General features: G+C 41.9%; 1 protein-coding gene across 11 annotated transcripts in view; it reads right to left on the minus strand.

The window, feature by feature from the left end:
* Window positions 1–2,156: 2,156 nt before the first annotated feature.
* Window positions 2,157–20,108, minus strand: part of CAB39L (calcium binding protein 39 like) — a 114,620-nt gene continuing 96,668 nt past the window's right edge. For 10 of the 11 annotated variants that reach the window (XM_014608375.3, XM_014608376.3, XM_019500432.2 and 7 more), the window contains 4 exons: window positions 17,143–17,202; window positions 14,767–14,832; window positions 13,387–13,530; window positions 2,157–4,208 (listed from right to left, as the gene is read on the minus strand). In XM_014608375.3, coding sequence (XP_014463861.1) covers window positions 4,029–4,208; window positions 13,387–13,530; window positions 14,767–14,832; window positions 17,143–17,202 — 450 coding nt within the window. In that variant the 3' untranslated portion in view covers window positions 2,157–4,028. The remainder of the gene's footprint in view (window positions 4,209–13,386; window positions 13,531–14,766; window positions 14,833–17,142; window positions 17,203–20,108) is intronic. The other variant, XM_019500435.2, reaches the window with a different exon arrangement.

Genomic DNA, 20,108 nt, shown 5'->3' on the forward strand with positions numbered 1-20,108 from the left:
GATATTCTGCGGGCAAGTTCCTCCTGTTTGTTCCCCATACTACGAGCATTGGTATACAGGCATTTAAGGTATTCTGAGGCAGAGTGCTCTCAATCTCTCCTGTTGGAGTTGTTCCACTGTGCATGGAAGAATTAACTACTCAATGGGGCGACAGAGAAAGAAAAACTCTATAGCCCACTGTTTAGGGCACTGGAAGTGAGGTGGAGATCTGGGTTCCTGTTCCAACTCCAATAAATACTCAATAGAAAACAGTGAAATAGTCACTGGAAAACATATGGAAAACCAAGACTCTCACCTGCCATGTACATGACCTTAGCATTAAGCTAAAATTGTTCTCCGTCTGGAAGGACTATTCATTGCAGCACTCAGATGGAAATGTTTAGATGGTGCCAGATTTCACAATCACCAAAGGCCAAAGCTCCACATCCTACAGATGTTTCCCCAGCTGTTGTTGTGGATGAATGATGGATGGGCTACCATACTCCTCCTTTCAGGGAGGAGGAGGACATCATGATGACTATTTTAGTCAGATTTTTCATATTTTAATCAACAATCCAAAAGCTAAGGCAACTCACAATGGTTCATAAATTTCTGGAACTCTGTTGTATTAAATGAACTTTCTACGTGCAGGACTTGAGAATTTTGTAAGTTGGCATGGAGCAACTTGCAAGATTCAACACCACTGAAATTTGGGTAGGATTTGGAATCTGGGTTCTGCCGTTCAAGCCTCTTGTTTATTTCTTCCTCCTGACTAAACGTCTTCTTTTCATCCCTTCACATTTGAGAACTTAAGTCTTGCACTCAGCCAGTTACAACAGATACTCATTTTAGTAGCTTTGGGAAGCTGTGATTTCTTGTTGGGAGCTCTTGCTAAGACAGAAAGAGAAGAGCCCTGATTGGAGCACAGAAGGAAATGGAAAATTCCATCTTTACCCAGAAGATAAATTAGAAAAAGATCTGTTTTCAACTAGTGAGGAATTTGCCCCAGCCTGCTGTAAAATATTATTCTGGAGACTAATTTCAGCTTTACCATTTCTGGTACTTTTTCTTTTCTACAAAATGCTAAAAAAGTTGAGTTTAGAAAAGATTCTGAAAGGTTCTTTACGTATTGGAGATATTTACTAAACTGAAAATACAGAACTAACTGCAAGTGCAGTACATAGTGATGGGGTGGGTGGGTATAGTTCTATACAGGTCTGCATTCAGGCAACCTCAAACTCTCAGCACATCCCATACAAGCCCCCATGATCCCAGTTCCCTAGGGTGTTACTTCTGGTTGCACTGTTACTTGCAGAGGCTGCGGATCTAAGAGTTGGCCTCTTGATAAGCTCAACAACATACATCTTGGGGTGGACTGTGGCTTCTCCCACCACTTTGGGCCAGTGTAGGCAGGCTGGTGTATTATCAGCTCCACCTCCACACACAGACAGAACCATGTGCTACTCCCACCCCTGTATTGGAGCCATGATATAGAAAGAGCAGGAAGAGCCTTTAAAAACTATGGGCTCCTCTGGACAGATGGTGATGGGCCCATCCAGTGTCCAGAATTTCAGAGATAACAAACTTTTAAGAGTGATGGAGCATTCATCCCTCACAGGTTTTGCTTTAGGCTCTTAGCAGACTTAGCAGGCCCCTCTGCATAAGTTATGCCTGGGCTTATATTATTATTATTATTATTATTATTATTATTAGGGACCTACCCAAATTGAGGTGGCAGACAGGCAATTTCATGGACCAATTATAACACCAGCCGCTATTTTTGTAGGTTTATCATAGCACTCCCTTCCCTCCCCTCACTGATTGGCCAAGGGATGCTGGTGGTCTCACCCCTCAACTGCTGATTCACCAAAAGCAATGAAGTGCAGTGATTAATCTGCACCAGTCATGTGGCATGACACTGCATATCTCAGGAAGGCTAAACTAGATCACAGCCAGAGCCCATCAGGCCCCATGCCAGCAGAGGCTGCAGATGTGACATCTGCAGAGAGCACTGGATCTAAAGAAAGTACTCATCTGTTTCCTTCCATCTGCAGAAATCATGGCTGGTGTAGGAGTGAGAAAGAATTTACCAATGAATGGAGCCAGAAGTGCATCTTTCAGAAGGACAAGAAGGAAAAGGAAATCCCCAAGAGGTGGAAATGATTAAAAAGCAGACATTAGTAATCATGCCTTTAATAGTTTGTAAATATAATTTAAAAATTCCAGATGGCTAACGATACACATTTTTTGTACACACCTGACATCTGAAAATGAATGATGAGTCCACAATCTAGTTGTTCGGTTTCATCCCTTTTCTAATGCACAAATTAAATTCTCACTCACTCTTGTATGCAACAGTTTTATGGGGAAAAAGAATCTTGTTTGATGTTCCTTCTTTTACTGACACAGCTGCTTTGTAGTTACAGCTGGACAACTAAAGGTCTCATTCAATAAAAAGGAAAAAAAAACCTCTACATTCAAGCTAGCAGAAAAATACTGAAAGCTCTTTTTTCTCTCCCCACACACAAACTCCTCGTCCAAATAAACCAAAATAACATTGTCATTTCCTGTAAGACAAAAAACCTGCAAGTATACTTAGGCAACTCTTTTTTGGACCCAAGGCTTTATTAAACTTAAAACATCACAGTGCAATGATTCCTCTTCCAAAATGTTCAGTGTACAAACAGAATTCACATCTAAATGAACAAGGATGAAACATGCTCACCACAAAAAGCAAATTTCCCAACACAGGGCCTCCAATTAGGCTTCAAAAGCCTCATTTAAGAATCTAAATAAGCAGTTTGATTTCCAGAGTTCCTGCAGCTCCCATCAACTCAGTGAGAGCTGGGAATCACTCAACATTTCAGACTGAGGCTATTCCTCATTAGGTACCTAGAAATACTCAGAAGCCTACTTTTAGAAACCCAGATCTGAAAGTTATGGGCAAAGTATTTCCTGCACAGGCATGTCTGAAGGAGCAGAAACCGAATCACTACAGAATCTCCATCAGAGGTTCCCAAGCACATACCTGCACCCATTCTGGCTTGTATAACTAGCATTCTACCTGGGTGTCCCTTAGCACTTAGTTCTTGGGCTAAATCCTATGAAGTATTGACTGTCTTCACTCATGTGGAAGCCAATGGGAAATTAAGCTACTCAGCACTTTGCAGGATTAGGTTCTGAATAAGAAGCACTGAATAATGACTAGTTCTGTTGCCACTGAAGTCAATGCCAAGATTTTCACCGATTTCAATGGTAGCAGAATTAGGAAGACCTTAGGTAACACACCTCTCTCCTTGGCCATGCTGCATTGCTCCCACTTCCCAATCTAACCACCAGCAGAGCTAAGGCTGCTCCTAATCAGTGTTATTACAAGACTGGAGCTTGGGACAGCCTACACTTCCCTGGTGGTTAGACCATGGACAGAGAAGTGGAAAGCAGAGAGCGTGTGCTGACCCAGCCAAAGTCTTTGACTTGTTACCTGGTGCACGTACCCAGACTACACAGAAAATCTCTGACCTAGAGTGAAACCAAAGAAGAAAGAACATAAAAATAAAGTGAAAATGTGAACCTTCTTGTTTTGGCTCCATCCCCTGCTGTTTTTGCTAGCAAATCCGCTACAAGTGCCAATTAATCCCTAGCCAAATCCCCTCTTTCACAGTCTTATGTACATACCCCCCTAAAAAAAAGTCACAACAAGTGCAAAGGCAAAGATAGTGCAGACTAGGAGTTCTGAAGATTGTAGCTGACTGACAGTTGAAGCAGAGAGGTCTATCCTTCTCGGATAAAAACCTGGTTTTACCAGCTTCTAATATACAGAGTGCCTAACCCAACATAAATAATTAGAGATTAATTAAAAATAATATATTATTCTAGATTTTTTTTAGTTGTCATGTAAAATCTCTATACTCTTGACATCTATGTGAACGACTCAAAATAAAAACAGGCATTTGCAATGCCTTCTCAAGCACTATTGTGATTTTTAAAGTACATGTATAGAAATTGAGCAAATGAGATTAATGCCTACAGTGGAAAGTTAGGGGAGCTCTTCATGGTGCTGGCTTTTTCAAGTCTCGGATCTGTTTAATCAAGTAGTTCTTCTCATCAGTGAACTGTTCATCATCCGTCCGCTCTTTCTGGAAATTGCTTAGAAACTCAATTAGCTTAGGCTGATTTTTCAACAGGATCTCCACGATAGGCTGCGTTTTGTTTGGGCTGGCCACAAAAACCTAACATGCAAATAGAACCACACACACAGAAACAGAAACAGAAGAGAGGGTAAATAGTCAGAGCCACAACAGTGCCTTCAATCTTTTCTGTTGAGTTAGCTGGATCTGGGATATCTGATTCTGTGCAATACATTATGCATCCACTGACTGCAGTGGGGAAATGCTGGGGGAGAGGCTGCAAAGCTGTTGGTGGCAAGTGCCTGATCCTGTGACCTGTTCTAGCTGACATTAAGGTCCAGAATGCTTCAGAACAGCCTCTCAGGTACTCTAAGGGCTGGCCACAGCTGCTTTATGACCAGGCCCTGTCTGTCCCTGACAACCTGTGCCTCAGGAGCTGCTAGGAGAGCACAGAACAGATTGCGCTAGCCCTATAGCAGTTGGAAAGACTCAAAAACCTTTGGGCCCCTTAGTGATGCCAAGAGCCTGCAGCAGGAAAGGGAATCCTTCCCTGAATGTATGTATATATGGGAAAGCAGCAAGAGGTACATTACACTCGTTTTTGGTAACACTTCCCCTTACTTTGCTCTTATTGTCAACAAAAAGTTTGATCAGAAACCCAGCTGTTGAGCGTTAGCTACAAACCCCCAGCTACCTCTACCTACCAGAGCCTGCAACATGAAATGTCACATAACTGAAACAAACAGGACAACAGAAGGGCCTTGTAGCCTTGTTGAAATGTCCATATTAAACCAGACCTAAAATTAGACCAAGCAGCTTTGTTTTGGTTGGGAACCAAGTCATCCTCCGCCCTACCTAGACAGCTCTCGTGAGCAGGCAGAGGATGGAAATTTACAAGAGCAGGCTCCTAGCCCCTCCCCTGAGCTCACAAGGACAGAGCCAAGAGGCGAAGCAGAGGGATGTTATGACATGCACACGTGTGCTGATCACTGCCAGCCCAGCCCCTGGGGCTTGTTCCTGGGTCAACCCGGTGAGAGGCTAGGATTTTTCCTTTGTAGTAACCATTCACTGTGCAGGTACAGAAGCTTTTCAGGATCTGGAAGAAAAATATTTTTATGCAATTTCTAAGACAAGTGCAATCTCCATTTGTTTGCCTCCTCCCCTTACTGTGACGGTGTTTCTTTAAAACATCTTACACCCCAGCTAGCTAAAGAAAAAACTTAACCTGACTGTATAGAAGCCAGTGGTGACAAGTTCTTCCCAGAGATCCCAGTGTGTTAGACCTATGTAAATGTCAGTCATTAATTCTACATCAGGGAAAATACAAGGTAGCAGCAAGAAGTGTTCTTGCATCTGGCTTCCAGTGGGGTTACCATAGAGGGTCAACAAAACACTGTGTCATATTTTGTGGAACTACATAAATAACTCAGCCACTCTGTATTCAACTAGAAGAAATTAAGGATAGACAGGACTGGAGACTGTCCAGGTTTCCTCCCAGCCTGGCAAACCAGAATAAAAACAAACATCTGCTGACAATCAGATGGGCACTGCATTAGACATAGCTCACAAAGAACAGCAGGAAAAGAAAGGCTCTTCAGCGTGGTGGAGGAGGAGTCTGCACTGACTCCTGGGCAGATGTACCCTCCAACCCCAAGGAAAGCCAGCCAGGAATCTAGAGACAAGGAGGGGCTATGCCAGCCTTCACTATATCCCAAGCTGCAGGTCTGTAGCCACCAGCTGCCTGCTTGCACAAATCTAGTACTTTTTTCCTGAAGATTCACATCTTTAATACCTAAAAACCCTTAGTGGCCACTGCCTGTAAACTTCTGAGTCAGTGCAGGGCCCCTTCAGAGCAACCACTCCTAACAGCAATTTCCTTGCCTGAAGCTCAAAATACAGCATCGTATTAGAGACGCATTTATCCATCAGAGACGTAGTCAAGTCACAGCCCCCCTGAGCGCACCAAGAGCTCCAGACAACAATTTACTCAGCCACTGCCTTGATCATTTAAAAACAACATTCCTTCCAAGACAAGAACACATGATATTCTACAAATGGTATGTTATTTCCTGCAGTTTTCATAAACAGATGTATTGTTTACCAGAGCATAACCTACTGGTGTGTGTCTGCTCTATGTCCCCTCTCTGGGCCCCAACGCACTGGGACCAGGAATTAACACACAACTTCAGCGTGAACCGTAGCAGCTCTGGAAAACCCTGTATTGGTTCTCTGTTTGCTGGCCATGGAGTGTTCATCACAAGAGTGCAATATCAATTGATTTACACTGCCCCACATTTTTAGAACCTACGAGTGATTTGGGTGCCTAAATGGAGACATGTTATAAGGGCCTGACCTTCTACTCTGCTGAGTAATCATCCTTCAAGACAACTCAAGTATGCATATTTTATCTATACACACACTCAACACACACACACATATATGCACACACACAAAAAGAAACTAGCCTGAAAGGCTTCAGTTTTAAAAACTAATAAATGTCATAGCCCACCATAGGTATTACAGTGGTAAAGATTACATGGCACAATGTCTCCAATTAAACTGAATTCTGCATCTTTGTCTCAGTCTGCATAAGTCCTTACCTTCCCTCCCACAAAACCGGCATAAAGAGATAGAAAGTTCAAATTTAAAATTATCTTTGACTTCCACTTTTATGGGAAGACCCCCTTGGTTTCAACTTACCAAGCAATTTTTTCAAATGGTGGCCTTATAAAGAAATAAAACCAAATGGCTGTTTTTTCCAATCAATTACACTCCCACAATATTAAAACAAAGTAATTTTGTATATACCCACAATTAAAACTCTTAATAATTCATACTATTTCAAGGTTTTTTAAAGTTCTGTTAGTTTACTTTAAGACACATGCAAAGAAATATAGGTATATTCATTGAGTTAAGCAACAATATTAGAGCTGACTGGAATATTTTTGACAAAATAAATTTAATTGTAGCCAAAAAAACATTTCAAAGAGACATTTGTTTCAAAAGTGATTTTTATCAGGAAAGATGTCATCCAGAGCTCTTTGGTAACTTCAGAGGAAAAAGAAACATGAATCACAAGCTTGGGTTTTCAATTCAAAAATAGATGTTTCAACACAATTTCATTTTGTGAAAAATGTTTGAAAGATTCTGGTTTCATTCCCACATGGAACGCCAAACACATTCTGAAATTCAAGAGTTGCTCTGCAATATAATTGCTAGCCTTCCAACAGTTCTGTTCTGTATTATTCATCCAAATTCATATGCTATATAATCTCAAACTGACATCTAAAGCACCTGAGTAGTGTTCTGGGGTTTCACCTTGGTTCTCAAGACAAATGACAGTGCATAGTTACCTTGTAGTAACATAGAGGGGACAAAGAGAACACTGCTCTGAGTGTCATTGAAAGGTTCACTTGTGGTTACAAATAATCTTTTGGAAACACTTTGTTCTCTTGGCCATGGAGGCTAAAACTAGAGAAGGTCACAGAATCTTGATGACAGCAGCTCTCTCTAACCTTCCGCCTACTCTCAAAGGCTTATAGAGGACACGGGCCAAATCTGGCAGACACAGACTTACACCAGACTTATACTCCACTTGCACCAGGCCTCAGTTTAGACTCACGGTTTTCCCATATAAGTCATAACAGAATTATTTATTACTGAAGTGCCTAAAAGTTCACAGGTATGCTGTGATAAAAGAGGCTAAGTGGACTGATTTCTAGCTTGCAGTTCTGATGTGAGCTTGTGTTGTGGTGCTACAGATCACTGAAGAAACCAGGCAGAGGGAAGAACCAGGGTCTTAAAGCCAGAGGCTTGCCTCTTATGAAACCATGCCAAGGTTAGCTTCAGGGGGAGACCAAACAAGGTTTCTTCTTGGAGTCATGAGGCAGAGCTTTCCCTGAAAAGGGCATGATACATGACAGATGCATTTAAGATAAGACAGCTTCTACTACCAAAAGCATCAAATTCTACAGTTAGCATATAATGCAAGTGCATCCACATGAACTAAGCTTCAGCTTTATTCAGAGTAGAAATTATCAGTATTGTTAAATTGTGTCAAACCACTTGCAGAGCAAGCTGCAGGAAGAAGCTTGGTAATGTGTAAGAAAGAAAATGGAAAAATGAAACTAAGGTCAGAAGTAGTCTATTTTTAGTTTTAAACGCTAAAATGCATCTTGCTATACCTCTAATTAAGAAAAACATTACATAATCCTGATCCTACACTATAGGATTTTTCTTCAAAATAATCTAATTGTTTCACATGAAAGCCAAGAAAGGTCACTATTACTGTGTATTTACATATGCATTATGGGCAATTGGATATAGGACCCTATGCATCCGACTGCTTATAAGAGAACAAAGAAGAAAAATGACATACCAGGGTGGACTAATAATTTAACAAATACATTTGTCAAAAAATAACTATCAGAATTTGAAAAGCCTTTTTAAATTTTGAACCTTGACATTGTGACCACTGATTCTCCTGCTGGTAGTTTTTACTACAGGAAAGGAGTAGAGTTGGTGGCTTGGGGCAGTTCTACCAGGCCCAGTATGCTTACTGAGCAACTATGGCCTATGTTATCTGGAGACTGTTTGCCCATGATTTTTAGGTGAGAAAATGAGACCTTTAGCCTGACTACTGAGTGAAGGCTAAGGGTGGGAATAGGCCCAATGTTGTCCAAGAAAACATCAAGGAAAGGATGGAAATGCTGAGGGAAGAGGATGTCATGTTGGCAGGACATAGGGAGGAAGAGGTATGGAAAATGAGAACTCATAACCAGGGATTCTGTTTTTTTCTGATTTAAAAAAATCCCCAATTTTCAGATACAAAAATGTAACCCAAAATCCACATTTTTCTGTGATTAAAATGAAACACCATATATATATTATATATACACACATAACACACACACACACACACACACACACACACACACGGTGTTTCATTTTAATCACAGAAAAATGTGGATTTTGGGTTACATTTTTGCATCTGAAAATTGGGGATTTTTTTTTTTAAATCTGGGAAAACCAGGATCCCTGCTCATAACTTGCCATCAGTTCCCCAGACTGGACACTCTGGGTGAGTGTAATTGGCCTCAGGACTCAAAGAGTTAACTATTTTAAACTGCCATAAAGCATGACTGTAAAATCTTTAAAAATATAGACACTCATGGTCATAGTGAAAGGAGTGTATCTTGAAACCCTCAATAATTAGATACTGCTGAAGAAAGCTGATAGTCATATGCCTTTTTCAGGGTCAGCTGGGGCATGGGAGAGTTGGAATTTGGATACTTACAAAACAGGCACTTTTTCTTTTTAATTTCAAATATGTCTAACTGCAACATCTAGGTCAGGTAATTCAAACCCAAATCTCCTGGCAGCTCAAAGTGAGTAGCAAATACCAGCTACTCAGCAAATCTACACTTTCAAGTCAGTATGGCCAGTCTGCTGTAATTTCAACCAGAACTGAATGAGTATTTTCATTACATTCAAACTATCCGAAATCAAAGGCAGAAAAACTAGATTCTTCCCCCAATTCAAACAGCACAGATTTGTGTAAGCTAAGGAAGTATGGGCTGGATGAATTGACTGTAAGGTGGATAGAAAACTGGCTGGAGCACTGGGCTCAGAGTAGTAATCAATGGCTCAATGTCTAGTTGTCAGCTGGTATAAAGTGGAGTGCCTCAGGGGCTGTTTTTTTTCAATGTCTTCATCAATGACCTGGAAGATGGCATGGAGTGCACCCGCAGCAAGTTTGCAGATGACACCAAGCTGAGGGGAGAAGTAGATATGCTGGAGGGTAGGGCTAAGATTCAGAGTGACCTAGACAAATTGGAAGATTGGGCCAAAAGGAATATTATGAGGTTCAACAAGGACACATGTAAAGTCTTGCACTTAGGGCAGAAAAATCCCATGCACCAGTGCAGGCTGGGGACTGACTGCTTGGGCAGCAGCTCTTCAGAAATGGACCTGGGGGTTACAGTGGATAATAAGTAGAATATGAGCCAACAGTGTGCCCTTGTTGCCAAGAAGGCTAAGGGAAGTGATTATTCCCCTATATTCAACACTGGTGAGGCCACATCTGGAGTACTGTGTCCAGTTTTGGGCCTCGCCACTACAGAAAAATGTGGACAAACTGGAGAGAGTCCAGTGAAGGGCAACAAAAATGGTGAGGGGGTTGGGGGACATGGCTTATAAGGACAGGCTGAGGGAACTGAGTTTATTTAGTCTAGAGAAGAGAAGACTGAGGGGAGATTTAATAGCAGGCTTCAGCACTTCAAGAGGCTATCGCACTTCAAGAGAGATGTGGATAACCTGGAGAGGGTCCAGAGAAGGGCCACTTGTATGGTTAAGGGCCTGCAGACCAAGCCCTACGAGGAGAAACTAGAGAACCTGGACCTTTTCAGCCTCCGCAAGAGAAGGTTGAGAGGCGACCTTGTGGCTGCCTATAAGTTCATCACGGGGGCACAGAAGGGAATTGGTGAGTATTTATTCACCAAGGCGCCCCTGGGGGTTACAAGAAATAATGGCCACAAGCTAGCAGACAGCAGATTTAGACTGGACATTAGGAAGAACTTCTTCACAGTTCGAGTGGCCAAGGTCTGGAACGGGCTCCCAAGGGAGGTGGTGCTCTCCCCTACCCTGGGGGTCTTCAAGAGGAGGTTAGATAAGCATCTAGCTGGGGTCATCTAGACCCAGCACTCTTTCCTGCCTATGCAGGGGGTCGGACTCGATGATCTATTGAGGTCCCTTCCGACCCTAACATCTATGAATCTATGAAGTAGGGTTAAAAAAAAATGGTGGAGCTAGACTGTTCTCAGTGGTGGCAGATGACAGAACAAGGAGCAACAATCTCAAGTTGCAGCAAGGCAAGTTTAAGTTTGATATCAGGAAGAATTTTCTCACTAGGAGGATAATTAAAGCACTGGAACAGGTTACCCAGAGAGGTAGTGCAATCTCCATCCTTGGAGGTTTTCAAGACCCAACTAGACAAAGCTTTGGCTGGGATGACCCAGTTGGGCATGGTCCTGCTTTGACTAGATGACATTCTAACCCTAATTTTCTAACCCTTCTAACCCTAATTTTCTATGATTCTCCTTACTTGTCAGAAAGGGCTTCATGACAAGGCAGTAACTGTTTTCCATTAGGCGTATGTTCTTGTTGGTATTCAGGGATTTCCTCGATTGGTTCCCAGCAGTGTTTTTTCCCTGCATTAAGAAATTCTAAGGGCAAAATGCTCCTGTCTGAACTATTCTGCAAAGCTTTTAATTCACAGTGCACTTGTCTAGCATTTATTCTGTAATTGTTTTGTAAACATGGAATGATCCCTGAATACATCGAGATCTTACAGTGCAGTTTAGAGACGGGAATTTCATTCATGTTGAAGGTAGAATTTTACTTCTACTTACAAATGTGTCATGTCAACTGGTCAGAGTCTGCTTAATCACATGGGGCAACTCCCATGGAATACCTGAAAGACGGATATTGCACGCATTGCCTTCAGCTTTAACTACTAGTTTCAGATATTGTTAGACAAAGAGGCTCATTTATCAGACGGCAAAATTTAGCCCTCTAACTTGAATGGGTACAATTGTTTCCTATTTGCTTTGCCTAGCACCAGATCTGCAGGGTGTTGGGTGCTGCACAAAACACAGAGCAGACATGAGCCCCCTCCCCCCCCCCCAAAGTATCTGCATTCTGAAATTAAAACTGGAAACAATGAATTAAAAAAAACAAATGGAGGGTGGCAGTAGGGAAGGAGAGCAAAGACAACAGTAATAAAACTACATGGTTACAGCTCTAGCACATTTCAAAGCCTCTGCGGCATCTCTTTTCAGATAAAATCACCTAGTCTCAACTGCGATGCCTCTAGCCATGACTTGGAAATATCACAACAGAATTAAGTAGTAAAGAAGGATCTGCAGTAGCATATGCAGTGGCCTAATGGATTAATTTAGGGACAGTCTTTCATATATAAGAATGTGGCACTTTGTGAATATGAAAAAAGCAGCTGAGAGAGATGAAACCTCTCTTCCCTCTCAACTATGTCCAAAGTCTCAAACACTCTAAGTGGTTTCGGTTAGCTCTCCCCAGCTTATCTTTGAGTTGCATACTTCCTGATAAGGAGTCAGAGCACAAGCTACTCACAGTAGTTTGGTTGTCTAAACAATAAGCCAATGAAGGGACAGTATAATATCTTACAGAAGTAATTAAGTGAATCTCTTGTGCCAATTCTTGCAAGAAAGAAAATACTTAAAATATTTTGAGAATTTCACTTGAGATTTCTTTATGTAACAGAAGAAAATGGAAGAGGCCGTGACATCCTTCATGCCACAGGCTGGAGACCTGAGTGCCATACAAAGATTTTTTTTTTAAAAAAAACTAGAATGCCAGAACTGCAAAATTAGAAAAACTTAAAAAAACCCCCAAACATTTAAAAGCAAGGGAAGGGTTTTGAAAGAGTCTGTCACTTGATGATGCTAATCTATTCTACAGACATCTTTTAAAAGAGAATACCCCTTCTGCATTGGCTTTACCCCACTCTACTACAAGTTACATTTTGAAAATTATGAAAATAGGACCATGCATATTTATAAGCTAATTTTGAATTAAAGGTAGCTCTGCATAATAATAAATTCTACTCCTCCATTTGCCCAAGGCAAGTTAAATTTCTTTCATTATCATCAATCACAGCAAAGGATGCGCAGGCAGTTTTTATGACTGGGCTGATAATATTTTTAAGAGAATCTTGTAAGGATGCATTAATAAGCAATGCAAAAGACAAACAGAAATAGAAGGATTAAGCCTACTCTAGGCTCTGCCTTATCACATCTTTGTAAAGCTTTGAAACCACTTGTTCAGCCTCCCTCCAAGCGCCATCACTCTGATCTGCCCGTGTTGAAATAAGCTAGAAACACACAACTTCAAAATGATTGACTTTCCCCATCTTTACCCAGGGTTACATTGTGACAGGAGTAAAGAGGCTGAACAAGGCACTGTGGACCCCTACAGTTTGGCCTTTTGCAAGCAGCCATGTATATTTCCACCTGTTACATGAAACTCATTGATATGTCAGGGTCCCGTCATACCATTAAGGCCAGATTCAAAATACTCTGCCTTAGACAGCACCAAACTGTGAGAGAAAAAAGACCAAACAAGCATTGTCAAGGGTTTGAATTGTTTTTTTGAATAAACCCCCATTTTTCTGCAAGTTCCTCATACCCAACTTGAGAGAACAAAAGAAAAAAGGTCTTCCTTTCTGCATCTCATGCCGATTTACCTTGAACACATGAAAGGCCTCAAACTGAATGTTGGGGCTTTTATCTCGCAGCAGGTTCATCATCAGCTTCAGGTTCTCTGGTTTGCTGATATATTTTGTCATGATGGCAAAATTGTGTCGGTCCAGAATCAATTCACCCAGCAGCTGTGGAAACATTCACAAAAAACAAGACTTTATAGACTCACAGTATTTCGATGTCAGATGCGAGCACCATATTTTCACCTTTGCTCATAGGAGTTTCAATATAGCTTCCTTTAAAAAAAACCCAACTCTGAGTTGAATTTGCAGTTAATGTAATGAGGTACAGTGTGATAGCACTGATCATTCAGATACTGCAAAAATGGATGCCATCTTAGAGTATGTATTAAGAGTTGGCCCAAGCCAGATATAGAAGTAAGCATAGCACAGCCACCCATAAGGTAGTTTTGTTAACATATCTCTGACCTGATGCAGAGAGCAAAAGAGAGAAAAGGAAAGGACTCCCAACCCACAGCTTACTTTCCCCTGTGGAAAGACCTGCAATGTCTGCAGACAGATCTGTGACTCAAGGATTGTACACTAAAATCATCTCAAGACTCACCAATGAGCCATGGTAGAGATCATCCCTGAATCAAGGGATTGTTAACAGTGGCTCAACGTGCAACGCACCCTTTGGTTCCAGTCAGGAGGGTTGCACTCAACAGCTTGATGCTTCAGTGCCATGGATGAAATGGGAATTCTGGTGAACTTACCAAATTCCTTCATGAGCACCCTGAACTAGGCTCTAAGGGCCTCCATACATGTGCAGGGAGGCTGCTCCGACATGCTGTAATTGCATGGTAACTACTGCACTCCAGCAGACTTTGGTGTCATGTGTATCAGTGTCCCTGTGCTGAAAAATGGTAGCGGGACATTTTAAACTAAAGGTTGTTTGACAAGCTTTAGTTCAAAGAACTACACAGAAATTTTTCAGCACAGGGATGTTGATACACATGATGCTCTGGGCACTAATTTGTGTGGCTCTCAGAGCTCCATTAATTAAACGTCCCCAAAGCACATCTATAAATGCCCTAAAAGTTCAGGTGTCCTTGAGGAAAAAAAGAGGATGAAACATTTGTTTCAGAAAAACTTGCTGCCCCAGCTTTATTCTTTGGATTCAGGAGCTGGGACTCTCTAATGCTAGCTATAATATAGATGCATGAAATTTCCCAGTTTCCAAAAATACTAAGATTTGCTTCAAGTAATTTATTTTGTAACAAAGTCTGCACAGTTACCCTGCTATAGCATCTTCTGCATGTTATGGAGACACAGATGCACGTGTGTGCGCATGTGCGCACACACACACACTTCACACTATGGAGCTCAGTAAAAAAGTTAGGAGTCTTGTGATTTTATAATTACCTTTAAAGATTGTCTCTTTGTTACATAATTCTCAGAATGAAGCAATTTTTCATAGTCCTCAAAGATCTAAAGGAACAAGAAGAAAGAATGGAAAGAATGTATTCTATTTGCAGCTATTCTTCTGTCCTGTGCCCCATCCACCTGGCACTGCTTCTAAGCCAGCCCATGTTACCCTCAAGTTCTTGGCTCCCTCTTTATTTGCAGCTTCTCCACTCTCTGCAGAGACAAACTGTAACATGCATGTGAAGGGTGATTCCCCTTTCCCTGTCAAAGGGTGGTTCAGTTCAGGAGCAATTACTGTTGGCTTGCACATGTACAGGAGTTTAGCATGAAGTAGTGCACTTGTCAGTCTCACAGTGTGCCTGCCTCTCATACGTTATGAAGCTGCTGCCAAACTAGAACGTAAGGTCTACCATCAGATGTATGTGCTCAATATGCCTTCATTCTAAGAGGAGCTGTTCATTTCTATCCATGGTGACTTTGTCCTTTTAGCGTGGAGGGTATAATGCCCAAAACTGTTGAAAATAATGGGCCACATCCTGGGAGGCACTGAGTGCCTCTTTAGTAAAGTGGTAATGGCCTTTGACACCCTTTGGTTTAAAAGCAACTCACAGGATCAAACCAAAAAGGAGTTGACTATACAGCTAATTCTTTCACTGTATCTTAGTCAAAGGAGGATGGTGATGGTTTGAGCTGGCTGCAATCTCTTCACCAAATGAACATTTTTTGTTAGTTTGTTGACTAAAAGTCACTTAAAGAACATTAATCTCTACAGTCTGTACTTTGATCTTCAATGCTACATAAACTCAGCATAGCAGCTCATTCGACCACAGTGCTTTAGGAGAGACGGAGGAAGGTAAAAGAAGATATAATAATTCTGCTCAAGTCAAAGAGCCTTTGTGACTCAGCAGCAGGCAAGCTTAAAGCCTTTAGTTAGCTTTCTGGATAACTTCTACTGGTGAAAGAAATACTCTTTGGGCTTTTTTATTTTGGCAGTAAAATAAAGAACATCTATGGTAATACGAGAACATAACCCTCAGCCTAATTCCATCAGCCACATTAATTCAATTTCAGTTGATTCAATGGAATGTTTTTGACCCACATCTGATGTTCAGATCTATTTTAAATGAAAGAGAAATGGCAATAAACCAATAGATTAATTCACTTGGGAGGATAAGAGTTATATTCACATCTCAGCCCCTTGGGACTTGGGCACATACAAATTTCCAATATCACTAATTTAAGTTCCAGCAGCTCTTTTCCTATATCCCAGCATGTCATCTGAGATAAGAATGACAATTACCTAGCACTAGTGGAGTGTTACTGAACTGTAGCAAAAGGCAAACATTAAAAAAATGAAAGCAGTCTAATCTTTGTGCATATGTAATTCCTATTATTGCTAATAGAGATAGGTTGCATAATAACACTGTGGGAACTGCCATCTACCCTTCAACATCAAACAAGATTAGATTTTGACCCTGAGCTGTTCTAGAAATCTGATGTGTATTGCTTTCTGGACTCGAAAGAAGAAATAATGTCATAACCAGAGAAAACTAAAAAGGATTCTCCCCTGGTCAAGTAGACACTTTTAGCCAAAAGGATCTGATTCTCAGTTCTAGGTGGGGGCATGCAATCCTACTCAGCTCCACAGTTTGGTTGATTTTGAGTCATTTGGGATGCACTCTTCAACTGTCTACTGAAGTACCTTCCCTGAAATCCCACTAGTGATTTCCATGGATCTCATCTGAGAAATGGATGAACTAAACCAGGGGTGTTCAACCCCTGGCCTATGGGTCAAATCCAGCCCATTGCACCACGTCATCCATCCTATAGGGCCCCCCCATGGACCAATGGATCACGGCACACAGGGCCAGGTAGGGGCAGTGCTGGGCCCAATGCCCAATCCCAGTGTGAGGGTCTGGGAGGCGGTAGCACCAGACCCCTGGGACCCAATGCAGCCCTGTGGGGTGGGAGGGAGTGGTGCCAAACCCCCAGGGCCCAATCCCAGCCTGTGGGGATGACAGGGGGCACATCCTTGTAAATCAATTCCAGCACACAGGGGTGGTGCCAGGCCTTGGGGCCCAATCCCAGCACTTGAGGCAAGGAGGAGGTAACGCTGGCCCCAAGGCCCGATCCTGGCATACGGGGCTTGGTTTGGGCCCCAAATGAGCCCCGCTCATCAGACCCGCAGGGCAAAAGTTTGCACACCATTGAACTAAACTGTTGAATTCAGAATTGGGACTCATGCATGAAATTTTTAAAAAACCAAACCTATTCTGAGTACTTCCGAAAAGCAGCAAAATGTTCAGTCCAAATATGAATGGATTTATCACAATAATTATTTCTTAGTAAGGTTGAAAAATCATTGGTACTTACTGTATCATAATTCTGTTCAAGGAAATCTGCTACCAACAATTTGTGTCTTGTAAGTAGATCCTGGTAGAGAACAAACCAGGAAAAAATGAATTCAGTGAAACGATTTGTCAATCAAGTGCCCATATTATCTGCACTAGTTTACGCCATACATTTCATGTTCAACTGTAAGAGCATAAAGAATGTTTTCAGTCAGGCCTCCTCCTACAGAATAATTTCCAAATTTATCTCAAAGAAAGATAATTCAAAGAATGATAATGTCCCATTTACTATCAATTTCATAGTTTCATAGTTGGTAGGGTTGGAAGGGACCTGAGCAGATCATCAAGTCTGACCCCCTGCCATGGCAGGAAAAAGTACTGGGGTCCAACGACCCCAGCGAGGTGTTCGTCTAACTTCCTCTTAAAGACCCCCAGGGTAGGAGCCAGCACCACTTCTCTTGGAAGTTGGTTCCAGATCCTAGCCGCCCTGACTGTGAAGTAGCGCCTCCTTTCAGTTATCAAGTCACATGTTCATTATGACTTATGAACAGTTCAGTGAATAAAAACAGAATTAATATCATTTAGGCCACTGATGGATGTTAAATCCCATTGCACCATATTGTGGTGCCAGGGACCATGATCATGAGGCGCCCCCCCTGAACCAGTAGGTAGCAAGCTTGGCTCATGACACTCCCATGGCTGGGAGCCTGGATCAGCTGATAAGCGCTTTCAGTTGTGGTAGTTCAGAGGAGCCTTTGGCTCTGATACACTCCCCTAATTGGGAGCTCCAATCAGCTAAACTGGGGCTTCCAGCCTCTGGAGCACATGCGAGTCTTGAAGGGCTCCAGCGTGCTCTGGAGGCAGGGAGTACTGGTCACATGTTCAACTAAAGAAACGAGTCACAAATTTATTATGCATTTTTTGTGTGATAACTTTACGGCTTATTCCTAGTTTTATCAAGCCATTAATTGAATTAACCTGTGGCCAGCTCACTACTTAAGATGTGATTAAGCAGTTAATCATGTTCTAAGCATAATGTCTGTCTGGGGCCCTAGGGAGTATTAGCAGTCCTCAACCTACAGCCTAGATCTGTCCCACAGAGCTGTTTTATCTAGCCTGTGGGTCTCCCCACAGGTCCAGAAATTTGCCAATAGGGGAGTGGTGGAAGCATTGACTACCACTCCCCTGCTGCCAAATTTTTGGTCCTGTGGGGAGCCTTGCAAGACAGATGACATGGGCCTGCATTGCTAGATCATGCCAGTGCAGAGTCAGGCCAGTCTGTGAGCTAGATACAGGCGTGCAGGGCCCGGCTAGTATATAAAGCCTGAGCTGGGGGCATGGGATCAGGCTGGACTGCACTCACAGACTGATCCTGCACTGGATCTGACCCACAAGTCTGACCCTGCACCATGCAACTGGCCCGCAGCTAGGCTAAGCACCACTGTTCTAAGCAGATCCATATAGATTTTTTTATGACCTGTGAGCTTGTGCAAGAATTAGTATTTAAAATGTTAACAGTAAAATAACTGTAACTTAAAATTCAAAACAACCTTTTAGAAAATGGCACATAAGCAGAAGAGGCCAGACTATAGCCTGAAGGCCACATGTAACCCATGAAATCTGCAAACTGTCCCAGACCTGCTCATTTCCTTAAGCAACATGGTGAGGAAAGAGTTGATCAACTATAGCAGTGGTGACCAGCCTTTTTTGGCAGGTGCCACAAATTAGCCCTATAACTTCCCTGAGTGTCACTCCAATCCCCTTCCTCTGCCTGATCTGCTGCTCTGCCTTCTGCTCCCTAGTCTGCACTCCTTTCCTGATCTCTTGCTCTGCCTTCTTCTTCCTGTCCTATGTGCTGCTCTCTGCTCTACTATCTGTCCTCTCCCTGATCTGCAGCATGCCATACATGAAGACTGCCCATGCTACTTGTGGCACTTAAGCCACAGGTTGGTCATTACAGAAATGTACTGCTGATGAATGCAAATGCAATTTTAAATTTAATCCAACACTGATGAAGTTATTACCAAAGAATATTAAGGTCATATCCACTTTTTTATTTAAAGTGTTAATTTCTATACAAAGAAGCTTGCACCCCCAAAGTTGTTTAGCCTCACAAAGTCCCACAAAAAGTCAATAAATGCATAACCAGGCCTACAAATTAAAAGTGGCAGACTACATCCACATGTGCCTCAACTTCAGACCTTGTGAGGCACACTCACACCCAATAAAGACTACGGGAGCTTTTTCAGCACCCCTGATAATCAAGCCTCTATTAGGCGTCTGAAGGAGGACTCCAGTGCCAAATTGGGGCATCCAAATTTTGAATCCTTTTTATCTTACTGTCCTCTTCAACACTGATGTACAACAGAGGCCTCATTAAAAGCTAGATGAAGTTAAAGAATATTTTTCCATTGACTTTAATGTCTTTGCATCAAGATCTGTATCTTTTTTCAATTTAATTTTGCAAAGATTCACCCCTTCTTTCACCAGCTTTCATACTTGCTGTCAGAAGCTGACAGATAAATTATCTTCATAAAAAGCTGTTCTCCACATTTCCAAAATTAAACTTAATCAGAGGGCTCATCAGCTTTTTTATTTATTTCACAATAAATTAGACTGAAAAGATTCGTACTTGCAGCATTTGTTTCATCAGGTATTTTAAAGAGTCAAGGAGAGGCCCATAAGCACAAGTGCTATAAAAACTGGTATGCTGTGCTTATAAAATACTCTATTATTCAGCAGGGCTATAAGGGTCTCGGGTTGGTTAGCAGAATAGACTTTAGAATGCAATATATGTTTTGTGTAGGACACTTATCAGCTGAGTGCAACATTGAGTGCAACATTATTCAATGTTGCACAAATTGAATATAATCCAAAATTAGTTTTGTTTTTATTCACAGAAAAATGACAAGACGGTACTGTACCACATGATGTTATCAGTACTCCCCCCCACTATTGATTGCGTCTCTAAATACAAGTCAGTTTTTC

This window comes from Alligator mississippiensis, chromosome 1, assembly GCF_030867095.1.
Source record: "Alligator mississippiensis isolate rAllMis1 chromosome 1, rAllMis1, whole genome shotgun sequence".
Taxonomy (NCBI): Eukaryota; Metazoa; Chordata; order Crocodylia; family Alligatoridae; genus Alligator; species Alligator mississippiensis.